The sequence below is a fragment of the Rhea pennata genome, chromosome 2 (assembly GCF_028389875.1).
Source record: "Rhea pennata isolate bPtePen1 chromosome 2, bPtePen1.pri, whole genome shotgun sequence".
Lineage (NCBI taxonomy): Eukaryota > Metazoa > Chordata > Aves > Rheiformes > Rheidae > Rhea > Rhea pennata.
Window position 1 is genome coordinate 22,133,610 of NC_084664.1, and position 14,268 is coordinate 22,147,877.

The 14,268-nt window shown below is 36.6% G+C and overlaps 1 protein-coding gene across 5 annotated transcripts in view; it reads right to left on the minus strand.

The window, feature by feature from the left end:
• The window catches only part of CACNB2 (calcium voltage-gated channel auxiliary subunit beta 2), a 265,080-nt gene that overhangs the window by 26,843 nt on the left and 223,969 nt on the right, over nucleotides 1-14,268 (minus strand). For all 5 annotated transcript variants that reach the window (XR_009957564.1, XM_062569046.1, XM_062569047.1 and 2 more), the window contains 4 exons: nucleotides 10,152-10,285; nucleotides 6,661-6,741; nucleotides 6,274-6,332; nucleotides 2,980-3,089 (listed from right to left, as the gene is read on the minus strand). Coding sequence is in view for 4 of the 5 variants with exons in the window: in XM_062569046.1 (XP_062425030.1) it covers nucleotides 2,980-3,089; nucleotides 6,274-6,332; nucleotides 6,661-6,741; nucleotides 10,152-10,285 (384 nt within the window). In the remaining variant the exon portion in view is untranslated. The remainder of the gene's footprint in view (nucleotides 1-2,979; nucleotides 3,090-6,273; nucleotides 6,333-6,660; nucleotides 6,742-10,151; nucleotides 10,286-14,268) is intronic.

Consider the following 14,268-nt stretch of genomic DNA (forward strand, 5'->3'; position numbering starts at 1 on the left):
CCAGCAGGCTACAATGGTATTTTCTGTTCTGACTCTATCATAACCTTGAGATATATCCCAGGCTCTGCAAGGGAATAGGCTGTGATGCTCTTTGTATTTTCTTTCTTTCATCCTTGCACCAGGTTTTCCAGACTCGTTACCTAATCAAGTTCTCTTTTCTACCTCCCAGACTTTTTATCCCATCTGAGTTTTATGCCCAGCACCTTGCTATCACATTGTTTCCCTCTCTGACTTCGTTCCTGGGTAGTTTTTGTTCTCCCACGGTCCCATCCTCAGTCTGGACTCCAGAGCCTCAAGCTGTTCCTCCAGCTGATCTGGAAGATCAGCTCCTCTTCCAAAACTCCTTCCTCCTCTATAATGCGTTTTTACTTCCTGACCCTTCTTTCTTAGCCCCTCCATCTACTTCTTCAGTTGAGCATCTTTAATTTAAATAATTAAAAACATCTTCTTACTCCATACTGCAGAAGAAATTATGAATCGAAAGCTGAAAGATAAGCACTTTCCAGCTTTTAGCTCTGTTTTGTTGCCCTGACCCAATCTGCTGCAGGCAGGTTCTGCTCAGCACCATTACCGGACCTTGCCCAGTGATAGTTGAATTTTCAAGAAATTCAGATGGAAAACTCAGCATGTTAACTTGAGAAAATTATTATAAGTGTTATTTTAAGTTGCAATTTTTTTCACTGTTTTCATAAAAACTCCCCAAAGTATATAATTCAACTCATAATTCTGCTCAGTATCAAATTTGAAAACCCTGCTAGAGTATTAGGACCATGGGAGTATTAGAGCTTTGAAAAAATGGTTTTGAGAATATTCTAACATGGGTAAATTTAATTCTTGTCCTAACTTCTTTGTCAAAAATGACCTAGTTGCTCTAACCAGTATTTCCCAAGACAATTCAAAATAATATTATAAACCAATTAAATTTTAGAACAATTAAAAGCAATTGAAAATCAGATCTATTAGAAGAAATCTCGGGGAATGTTAGTAACAGTTCTTAGCTACAACAAATACAGTCACATTTATCTATCCACATATATACATAAATACAATCTTTTTTGGATGTCTCTGGTTGAGGTTCTGTTGGCACACTCATTTTAAACAGCTTCATCAAGAATATACCTTGACCAATGAAAAGGCATTGCTGTGTGAGAGGCCAAAGTTTTCCATGAGAACAATGCAAGAGAACAATTCATAGTAAAAAATTGATGACTTGTTTCTATGAACCATTGGGCTGAATTTATTTTATAGATTTTTTTTCCCTCTATATATTTTTATGACAGTTGTTTTACATGCATGAAAATAATTCAGCATGGGGAACAGATGATACACTTTTTTCTGCTGCATATATTTGTACAGTACTGTAACCTCTCACTTAGAGGTCACCATGATTCTGTTTATGTTCCAGGACTGGATGATCTCTATCTTTATTATCAATTTTCAAATCTAGTCAAAATAAAAAACACTTCACCATTTCTCTAGATTATTAAACTAATTTTGGCCACAGAACTGAAATATATATATTATATATATATATATATATATATATATATATTCTTTTGTATAAAAATATACATTACTTTTTTTTTTTTATAGTACATTACATTCTGATACATGAAAAAGGTCAAACCAAGACCTGTCTAGAAGTCACCAGATCACTTTTAAGTAAAGATTCACATTCTCCACATAGCTGTAAGCAATGGTTTTCAGAAGGACATGTTCCAGAAGTCAAACATTTTAAGAGAGTAGAACATTCTAAGGTAGACAACTATTTTATGCAAATGGTGAACAAAACTACTTCTACTGAATATTTACAAACTTTCTTATAAACAAAAATAATATAAATAAGGACCTCATTCACTAAGGTGAATGAGGCTGTTCTCCCTGTTCCACAAATTTACAAGATTTCAAAATATGTTCCTAAAATCAGGCTCTTGCAAGGGCTTCTCAGAGAAGCAGACATTCTCGTAATACCAAAGCCCTGGCTGAAGCATTCATCTGTGATTCAGGACATTCGGGTTCAAGTTCCTCTTTTCTCTTATTTGAGCAGGGACTTGTACTTGGATGTCCTGTGTCTCAGCTGAGCACTCTAACAGGAGTCTGCAAAGACTACAGTAGCAGGCATCCTGGCTAACTCCAGAGGTCTGCACTGTGAAAGCACGTGCTGTCTGGAGCCTGTGCAGTCTTGGATAAAATTCACCTCGTGCTGAAGAAAATGCTGAATTCAGTCCACATGAACAGTGACTTTTCTGTTTACTTTGAGGAAAACTTACAACAAGCTCCAGCATAGCCATCTGCACTGTATGTGGCTACAATTAGTCAGATCTTTCCAGCCAATTTTGTTTTTCTTTCTGGCTAATAAATGGTTAATCACACAACCAGACAAGCTTCAACACAAAGAAACTCAAGTAAGATGACAAATATGCCGGCCATGAATCTAGGCATATAGTTTCTTTAAAATGCCTTTTTTTTTTAAACAAACTTCAGCATTAGTTTAAACAGATATTAAATTCAGAGAATGTGTATTTTAATATTTTTTTCATGTCGAAGGTAATTTAGTGTCTAAGAGAAAATTTATAAACCATGAAAAGACATCACAGGAATCTTAAAGATAACAGACTAAAACAATAATATCAAAGATACTAATCTAGTGTCCTTAAACAAATCATTCCGAAACTTTCACTTTTACTTAAGCAGAGGAACATCTTCTCAGATTTTTATTTGCCTTATCAATAGCTACTTCTTCTCACTGCAACAAATGGTAAAATATGAAAACTTAGCATAAGCCAGCTAAACCAAAATTAATACTATATGAATTTTTTCTGATAATGATTTTAAAATGACTTTTATTGCCAGGGTTTTGAATTATGGGAATCGTGATTTTCTCACATCAGAGAGAATGCTATTTTTAGGTTATAGAAACAAATTGAGAGTAGTGTACTTTACCTACAATTTGTAGGCATCTCCATTAAAGGTACTTACCTAAGCTTGATCTTGTGTTAGATCGCTCTATTATCGCATGCTTACTGGGGTTGTTTAATACTGAGCGTTTGGCAAGCGAGATGTCTGCTGTGACTCGTGTAATTGATATACTGCAAAAATAAAGTAAAATAAAGCACAACACTATGTTATTTACCATGCAGCAGGGATGTGAGGAGAAAAAAGAATTGGTTAACATCAGAAGACGGCTAGGGCTACAGGAAAATAAGTACTCGGTGGCAAAGTATGCTTTGCGCAGAGTGAATAAAAGAGAAGATACTTTATCTAATACTGGTACGTGCACCGTTGACAAGACCCCTCTGTTTCTGCACAGCCCAGGGTGCAGCATGCCCCTGGCCGGGGCAGCCGCTGCTGCACAGGGCAGAGTTGTCTCCCTACCGGTCCCCAGGCTGGAGGGGTTAGAAGCTGCACCACTACCCTCAGCATCGACTCCGCAGAGTTTCAGAGCTTGAGAATCTTCTCTTCCCTGAAAGGAGGTGCAACTTACTCCCAAATGAATGGGCAGTTTCTCCTTTCCCTGATTTTGATTGTTTTTTTCTTCCAAGGTACTGAATGATAACATGGCTTATTTTAACAGTATTTACAGCAAACAGTGATATACACAGAGTTAACAGATGAAGGTAAGGCTTCAGGCAAAGTAATACAGCCACATAACTCTTATTTTTATTGTTCCATTTATGAGCATAAGTTCTCCAACAGAGTGCAAAAGCTTTGTTATACAGTTCTCCAGAAAGATCCAGCAACATGCTGGCCACCCGAAAATGTGGACTGTAACACAGAGAAGCAAACACACAAGTGAAGAAAATGAAAGCTCCGGGCTGAGTGTCTTGTAGGCTCAGTTTTGTTTTTATGAGAAAAGATGAGCCAAGAAAAAAGTGGTTACTCCCAGCTGTCTGCGTTGACTTGCTACATAACCTTCTGCGCATTCTTCTTCCTAGGAAAGCAGTTAACTCGGCTGGTTTTCCTTTCCAGGGTCAAACTATACCCTTTGGCTAGGTTCCCCTTCAAACCTTCTGGCCTAATAAGGTTTAAAGGTCACATTTTTCCAGTGTTGAGAGTAAAATCAACCTGGTGATATTCATTGTTGTTCTCTGCATGATTTCATTTGCAAAAGGCGGAAATGGATTTGCTAACAAGGAGAGCTGCCCTCTAGGAAGAGCAGCCAGACGCCGTTCATCTGAAATGTAATCAAATAGCTCATCTCCCAGTGAGCTCAACATGTGTATGTATTTATCTAAAACCCTACAAAATGTAACAAAGCCAGAAGTTAATACAGGAAAACAGAGTTACTTGCACAGCACAGTTTAGTAACATCATTTTGAAAATTTAGGCATGGTCTGACTTAAGTTAAAAACATAACCAAGCATTGTGATTTCTGGCAGAGCTCCTGCAAGATAATTCTATACAGTCTTAAAATGAAATCAAACATGTAATTTGGGATACTCATTATTTATCTTTATCTAATCATTGATGAGCACTACAAACTTTCCTAGCCTTTTTTTCTTGCAAATTTTCCTTCCTATGTTCTAGAGAAGAAAAAAAAAAAAAAAAAAAGAAATTCCTTTTCTTTTCCAAATGCAATTACACAATATTAGATGAACCTATATTTATCATTCTAAAAATGTTTTTCTTTTGTATTAAGAACTTTTTTTTTCTTTTAAATGTCATTTTAAGGGTTTTTAAGGCATATAACACCAGAAGAAAAAGTCTGCTCTCAAGAAAAGGTGCATATGTTTGTATAACAAAACAATCGTAATTAGGGAGGGAAAAGCTTATCCATTGTAGGCAGTTGGCAGTATAGGTAACAGTAGCAGTGAAAGTGTAGCATGAATGCAAGTAGTCCTGTGCACATTTGCTAAGAACCTGTTTAAATTGCTACTGAAGTTTACGGCACTTCAAATCAGCTACTACAGATATCGATATTAATTAGTTTACACAGAGTACGTGTGGACTCACCCCAGCAGAATCGGATCTACAGCCTAAACTTAGCTACGCACTAAATAAAAAAACACTTGAAGATGCAGTAACTTGTGCCTCCTTGCAACACTCACTGTTTTGTTAAGTTCTAGTTCTGAAGGCACATATCTAAAATTTGACATTCCTGCTCCTATAAACAGGGTCTAGTAAGTGGTTAGGACTTTAGTTAGGATTTTAGTTTTGAGTGGGAAAAGCCTAAAGCTCAAACCACAGTAATTACTATTTTATAGAGCTGAAGTAATTGATGGAAAACATTAAGTTCTCTCTCTTGAAAATGTGAAAATGCTAGGACAGATAGGTTAGTGTTACTGCTGTGCTCATTTCCAAATTAAAAAGCATTCATCACAGTTACAATAACAAGACCTTCCAGCTCTCTCCATCTTTTATGTTTCCAAATGTCAGCCCGCTAGTATACATTAATCTGGGGCCTGATCCAGTAACTATTTAAACGCATGCGGAGAACCCCTTGCTGTCTCTGGTCAAGGAGCATTTGCTGTTTAAACAACAGCAGGTGCCACTGCTTTTAGAGGAGGATTATCATCCGAAATGGTACAGTAATGCCTGGAGGCTCAAACACAAATCAGATTGGAAGCTGGATGGTACTTATTGTGCCAGCGTATTTAAAGACATGGGGCCATATTTAGACTACCTCAGATAGGCGGAGCAAAGGCTTTAATGCCACTCTGAGATCAAAACTCACAAAGTCACAGGCTGTCCACTATCAAGGTGGGCTACCGTACTTGAGCAAGAGGGGGGAAACAAGCTGAACCCCCAGCAGTCCTACTGAGAATTCCCCTTACAGAGTTTAGCGTTGTCCAACCCACCTCCAAATTTAGGGAGCAAGAATAGACGTTAGCTAGTCTGACTCCTTTATTATTCTTTCCAAGTTAGCTACTATTTTAAGTAACTAAAGCTGAGATGGAAATATAGCTCTTGTTATCTTGTAAGAAACCCATGGAATACTGATATTATTTCAACAACACAAAAACAAGAGAATCTTTTCTCCAGTTCATATTTAATAAACCTGTAAATAAATATCTAGTAATTTGTATTTGAATGACACAGTCAGCAGTAAGACATCCTTTCTTCCACTTGCATTAAGAATATGCTCCTTAAGACTCTGCATTGCAACTCAGCATCAGTGCACTGTGAAAATGAAACTTCTAATCTATACTGTAGTTCATTGACACTACCTGCTGCTGCTAATATTCTATGCATATTTTGCTAAGAATATCATTATTTCTGGTATTACTAAAATAAGAACTGAATTCAAGAAAATTTGCACAACAATGTACTTACCGCCCTTCAAATCTGTGTTTTAAAAAGTCAAACAATGCTTTTTGCATCATATCTGTTACCTAAAATTAAACAAACAACAAATTAATAATCATACAGGAAACCAATAATATTTGATACTAATGATTTAGAAAAAAAATCTAATTAAAGTTGATAGGAATATTATAACTAAACAATATGACCGAAAGGTAAGTAATTTAGTCTTCATCTGAATTCCGGTAACAAATAAAATGCACGTAATTGCATTTCTAGTAGAAGTATAAACCATCTATATATTTTTTTTTATGTGACATGAATTGTTTTCCAGCTTAACTACCTCTTAACATTAAAGTAGAAATGAAGCCAAAAAGCTTTTTTGGCAAAATAAAAACCGTCACAACAACTGCTTACCTCATATCCCTTCAGAGAAGGCCCCACTAAAACTACAGGTCGCATAGAAGGCACTACATCATAGGGAGGGATGTGCTCTGTCTGCAAAAGAGAAAGTGACTCTCAGAACCGCAGCTCCTAGTGCGACCGCAACACTTTGCTTACAACATGAAGAATTTTGAATTTCCAGTGATGTCACCAACAGAGCAATCATGAATTCATTAACTTGTTTCTTCCTGAAAACTGGTAGCCCAAGGAAAGGAAATCATGTTCGGAGATTTCTTTTGAAAAAGCTTCTCTCTGATTTCTGCTTTCATTGCTGCTTTCACATTTGCTCAGTAGAGCTATAAAACTGTTATTCTGGAGACCATTCACACCTCCTACCCCATAATTCCTAACTAGTTAATTGAAAAGGTTATTTCTAAAAGTTAATGATTTGATACGATTGACTGTGGAGCTGTGACATCTGTTTTCCATCAAATTTTACTCAGGCAAATTACAAAGGAGAAAAATAAAACAAAAAGGGAGGGAAAAAGCATACCCCATCTCTTTTTATGCTCAGATCGGCCTAGTGTATTATAAAACATTGTGACACCACTGCAAATTCCCACGAGAGCACTCATAATCTAACTTCCACATCCACAATTCACTTGCAAATTAAATCAAGATAATACTGATCAAGTTAGTATTTACAGAAATGTTTCATAAACAGAACTTGGGATAGAAATACTTCCATTTTCAGAAGCTCCTGTCACCACCAAAAGATGCATTATGTTAGTATGATATTCATTAAACTACTTACTGATGTATCATGCACTATTCATGAAAAAACACAAAGATAAAAAGACTGGATGTTTCCAAAGATCACCAAAATTGTTTTACTGTTAATGAAATATAAAAGAATCAAAGTTTTTCTTTAATACGCTCCTATGCACAATATATCACCAAGAAATATTAATGTTGTCTTCTCAGAAAGACATTTTTGTTTTGAAAGAGAGTTTGGTTTATCTTTTTTTTAGGGAAAAAACGTTTCAAATCCAAACCCAGTAACCTGGGAAATATACTGAAAGGAATTATGCCAGATCTGACTTTCAAAGGCCTGCATAGTACAAATACATCAGTCAGGATCACACAATACAGTCACTGTTCATTACGTTGGTACTCAACATATCCCAAGATGTTTCACAAAAAGAAGATTAAAAAATAAATACATACATTCCAAAACACAAAAACACAGAGACAAACATTAATACAGTAACAGCACAAAATGCTACACAAGCAGCAGTCTAAAGCAGTTGAAAACATGAAAAACATCGCTGTGAATGTTTTTAAATGTAATTTATCTCAATTTTCGTTACCTGTAGCTTCACCAGATAATTAGTAACGTAAGAATGAATACCAGTGCCCAAGGCATCAGAAGCATGTGAAACGAACTTCTCCGACGCACTGCACAGCCTTGCTCAAAGCGTCTCACAGCCGAAGCCTGTGAGCACGGTGCGTGCGCCCTGGCCGCGGCGCGCCGAGCGCAGGCGGCCCCCGAGGACGGCCGCCGCCGCCGGCGAGCGGGGCGCGAGCGCCCTGGCGCAGCCCGCCTTCGGCTTAACGCGGCGGACTCAGCTGAAGATAGCCAGGCTAGGAGTTAACCGGCTATTCGAAAATTGGGGAAGGCACAGAAATTACCTTATTTGATGGAATATGGGGTCTTTTAAAAACTGTTCTGTTCTGTAGAAACAGGCATACTTTTTTTTTTTTTTTTTCCTTAATCTTTACAGGCTGGAACTAATGAAGCTGTCAGCAGAAAACTGACTCAAAGTTATCTAATGAAAGCATATGACTTCTTTAAAATCAGCCTTAGAGAATCTAGTATTTTAAGGGGCTGGCATTGAGCTATAGAGCTTTCACTTGCAGATTCAAGTTCAAACGTGAATAAAAAATATCAGAGCTTTGATCATATGGTGTTTGCTCAGTGGTTTGACCACGTACGATTAGTTTGGGATGGCCAGCCAGTTTTTAATGCAAATATCTGTGTTACAAAGAACACTCTAACCTGTAACGATTCTGATAAGAAAGAACGTAAGCACCACAGATTGAAGAGAGACATGGAATTAGCTACCATCTACCAGCAAGATGGTTCATCTAGAATTTAGATCTTCTGAAGAGGCTTATGCAGATAATATCCAACACAGATCAACAGGTGTTACTCCTCCTTAGCATTTATATTTGATTACTAATACAATTAATGAAGAGATCATTCAGCAGCAAGAAACTGCTATTAAATTCTATCTCTGGCTGTGCATGACATACGTTATTCAACACAGCTTACTGAAGCAAACAGGATCCAATATTATTTAAAAGAGTGCAAGACGGGAAGAGAAGAAAACATTTTACTCTGCTCAACATGGGCGCATCCACAGCACTGGGACTATTTATAGGCAGTGCAACAGTCTGATGTTACTGGTGGCTGTAACTGAGCAGTTAAAACCAAATGAAGAGGAGGTATGAAAATTTTGAGGTAAAAGAAGTAAAAATAGAAATGTGGTATTTGGCTTCATAGTTTGGGTGCTACCTACTGTCTTGATAACATACTCCAGCAAAGATCCTAGAAACATACTGCAGTTTGAAGCAAAAAGGATTTCAATGGCATAATTCTGTAGTGTTCTGGGTTATCTATGGAGAGGCATTGACTCTCTTGGGAACCATCAGTACCATTTCCAACAGCTGATACGCTACAAAAATCTGACTGATGGAAAGGAAGGCAAGAACATTTGGCTGAAAATTTATACATGACAACAGGAGAAACTCACAGTAAGCCTGTAGTTTTCCACTGGTCTTGCTCATCTGCAGATTTTGCACCTAGTGAATTAGAAGTTTAAATACTGACTAAATTAAGAATTCAAAGGGTTTTGACTATTTGTTTTGTAAGTACAATCTGAGTATCTGATTAGATTCCAAAAATAATGCCAAGAGACTGGATTATAAAAAATAAAAATGGAAAAAGACAGAGATAGAAAGAATAAGCATGCACTAGAGAGGTGCATTATATCGATTTGTTAGAAATAAATTCCTCAAACATTTAGAAGACCTTCTAAGTCCTACTATTCCATCAAAAAGGAAAGGCACTGTAGCAGTGTTTCATGGGTCCTATTATTCCATCAAAAAGGATAAGTACTGTAGCAGTGTTTCATGGAGGCACTGAACTTGAGTCTATTTGTTTTAGCGTACTGGATCCACTAACAGCTTGATATATTTCTCCCTTCATTCTAAAACAGCTGCATTGCTAACCTGGGTAATAATGCTAATGATGCCAGTGGCAGGATAAACACAGGTAATGTCAATATAAACTTACCGATTTCTGCTTCTGCTTAGCTACAGCAGCATGGAAAAGAAACAAAAGAATAACAAAGCATGCACGTTATTGGCTTGTCAAAGGACGCAGACAGTTAACAGGACTAGAAATGTGACGCAGTGCAGGTGAGCAGGTGGACAGATGGGAGCTCGGAGGTTGGTGTTACCTTCTTAAAGAAGGGCATTCTTTTCTCTTTGGAGTGGGGTGATGTTACACTGTTTGCACTGGGTTTGGGGGAGCGATGGTTTGCTGGAATATCATTTTCTTCTGCATCTAAGCCAGTGGCATCTATGTCTATAGCTATATACAGACAAACAATTCAGAATTATCAGAATTATCAGATGACAGGGAAAGTAAAAATAGGTTAAAAAAGAAATAAAAAGTAAAGAAAAATAAAACTGCCCAGAGTAAAAAAAAACAAACAAACAAACAAAACAAACAAACAAAAAAAAAAAACCCATGAGTTCAAAACACAATAAAACAAAGGGAAAAATTTGAAGGTGCAGTACATTAGGATTAGAAAACATAAGGCAATCTGTAACAGCTACTGTAACATTTTCCTCTGATCCCCTTTTACAGAATAAATCAGACATAAAAAGAATTACTCTTACAAAACAGACCAATGGCCAAGTTCTTTTTGTTACACTATTTTAAATGCAAAGCTGCTTCACTGGAATACTCAAGACTTTCATCAATGTAGAACAATCGAATTTGGTCAACTATATATGAATTATTTCATAGCATTTACTGTTAATTAAAAAATCTGTATCATCAACAGAAATTTGCAATGTCAGTAATGCATCTTTAGGAAATTAAAAAAAAACAGAAAAAGAATCATGTTGGAAGCCAAAATCAGCCTAACACTGGCACAGCGATATCTACATTTATTTTAGGGCAGATTACAACTGGCTTTAAATCATTTTACCTAAAAATGTGGAGTACACATAAGATCTATTTATTTTTAATAATAAAAAAAGATCTACCACTAGTGAAAACTATAAAGAATGGGTAGTGGAAAGGGAAAATTCAGCTCAGGTATCACAGAGACCTGAATTCTTTTGTAAAGAGATTGAGGATGTGAGCAGGGCAAAATGAAAGTGAACACAATAAACCACTGCTCTTCACCACCTTCCCCAAAAGAAAGTCATATACAGCACACAAAGCTTGTACCATAAATATGTGATATCTATCCTCTTCATCAAGTAAATAAAAACGACAGCATAAGAAAAAACCCATCATGGACTCAGAGACAAACATACTTCCGAAGCGCAAAGCCATGTCATCCCGAGGGTAGAGTCCATCAGACACCCACTAACTACACCTGAAACAAAAGCTGAGACTTTCACAAGCATTCTTAATTAACAGTCAATCCTGATCTTAACTACCGTATTACATTTGTCTTCAAAGAGCACCCTGGTATGACAACGGGTACGTACACACACAAGAGCAATCCACAACCTTGCTGTACCACATTGCCCTAGTGCATGAAGATCCTACCCATCCCTCAGCGCACGCCAGCAGCACAGGCCATGCCAACGCAGAACTGGCCCGAACCCTGAGCAGGTCTGTAAGCAGTACGATTTGCAGAGGCTTTAACTAAAACCGCAATCAATCACGACCAACTATTATGAAACCACCCGAGTGACCCGCTTTCAGCTGCTTGATGGGTGGCACATCAGTGAATTCAGCAGCAAGCACTAATAAATTATGCAATGAATACATACCCGTGTCACAAGTCTACGTGCAACTACTGACAGAAGAGCGACTTGGGAGACTGTTTCTCCTGTTTAAACAACGTGTATTTTCCCGTCTGGATCATCTACAGATGTAATTCTATGATCCCTGACAAGAGTTTAGCCCCAGAACACTCATTTTGAAGTTGACCTTGCCAGGAAAGCACGTGAGCAGATCCACCCCCTGATTCTATATTCCTGCTCCTAAGAACAGCCGCAGAAATCATGTAACATTTTCTTCTAGCAACACAGTTTCTTCACCCTCCTCATAAGAATAAAAAAAACCATACTCTCCTTCGCTGAATACAGCCTGGCACAGACACTTTACAAATCACCCATAATAAGGTATATTAAAGCTCCTTTGATTCTATGTTCAACTAAAACCAGCTGCAAAGAAAATGAGAATTGTTAAATTTTCCTGTTAAAAAAAAAAAATGCAACATTTGATCAGCTAGGCACCATATAGTTCAATGTATTATCATTACTGCAGAAGCAATTGCAATAAACCGTTTAAAACCTAGAAACACTGTGAAAGTCCTTGACTTTAAATGTCAAAAAAAAGAAGCTTTGCCAAAAATGGATAAAAATCTCTGGAATCTCATGCTGAAGTCCATCCAAAAACCTGTCTATTTTCATGGAATAAAACTTTCTGAAATACTGTTTTGATACATGTTATTATTTTTAGATTATTCATTGTAAGTGAAAAAAAAAACTTACTGGTTTATATTCGTCATTTTGAGATTTCTTTTTTGCATTTTTTCCTGCCTCTTTTTTCATTCTCAGTCTTCTCACTACGTAACATCTTCTGTAATAGCTTTTTACTCTTGTTATCTACAGTCCTTCCCCTCCCTCAAGTCATTTTTCCTACCATCCTCATCCTGTTCAATGGTTCATGAGGACTGTCCGGACTGATTGCTACAATATTTAAAGGACAAAGTGCCGCTTTCCTTTTATTTTTCAGTGATTCTCCATCTTGTTTGGTTTTTGTTTTTGCAGTACTAGACTACGTTGAAGAAAGAAATTCCAGACTTAAAGTCAAAAAAATGAAGTCAACTTATGCCCATTCCCACCTATTCAGCTTATTTAATAATTGATGTACTTGCCATTTATTATGCTTTCCCAAGGAGGAATCCTGGGATTAGGATGTTGCAGGTCAGAACTGAATTGTACTTAAAAGTTAAGCAAGTTTGCATTCTCGCTATTAGTCACAAATCATGCTCCACTCACTCTTCTTGGCATGTTTTAAAGTATGAAAATAGGAAACCAGTAAAGCAAAATTTTGAGATCATACAATAAGCTCAAACATACTAATCATAAATATTCTCCAAAACTTCAACATAACTAAGTAAACTTAACTATATTAATCTCTAGGAAACATACTTCTGTAAACGTCCATTTAAAGAAGCAACTCAATGCAAGGAAAATTACAGCATTACCAGCACATATTGACAAACAAATGGTTCTTGCCAACCAGATATACTTATCTTTGTGTTACATCTAAAGTTAGTCAATCAGAAACCTAAGTACAATATTTATTCTCTTACTCTAAATTCTGTGCAACTTTCTGTGAAATTTCACATGTATGAGTTACTCTGCTATATGTTTTTTGTAAGTAAAGCATATTATGGTATTATAGAAACCCATAAATATATTTTCCATCTAAAATGCCAGGATAGGAAATTTAAGTGGAACTATCATAATTCCAATTTGCTTATCAAAAAGTTGGTTGTTACAAGTAAATTCATGGTTGCACAGGAAAGACAGGTATTTTTCAATTAATTTAATCAAATGAAGCTACTACCGTAACTTGACTGAACTCCATCTATCTCTTAATGTCCACGTAAATAGTTTAAAATCTTTAGAATCATTCTAAGGTGCCTACTCTGTAGGCTAGGCTCCATATAAACTAACAGGATTGGGAAACATACATCTTTGCTTCTGCAGACAAGGCTCTGGCAATATTCACTAGTATTTTCTGATTTCAGGTATTCAGAATCTCTGTTTTCCCTCTCAAGGAAAGATCAAACAATGCAATAGCTGAATTTAGAAGATTAAAAAAAAGTCAGAAGATTATACTTCATTTAACAAAACAGCTAATGCTAATGTCTTGTTCCAACTCCCAGTTCATTTGCTTCTCACCTCTTAAATCTAACCCAAATAAAGCTAAAATCTTTCTACTGATGCTCTAAATACAAAACAGTATTTGTGAAAAAAGACTTCTGCTTTTTTGCATTTTTTCCTGTCTCTTGGAAAAAAAAATTTACTATGATAAGATTATGTGAAACAAATTGTCATTATCAGAATTGTGAAACTGAACGCTCCTCTTATTATAAAACAGTGCAGTTTTTGATGCTACTGCAGAAATCACACAGGAATTCCTATTCTCTTATTGCTGCTTTTTCTCCTATACCAGAAGGCATTTCTGATGCAGCAGGAGTGCTCAGACTAAACTTCTAACTTGCAAGAGAGACTCACTTTTTTTCTATGTCTTCACATAAAAAAACACAGTAAAAACAAAGAGGGATTTGAGTGGATTGTGAACAGTGCTAG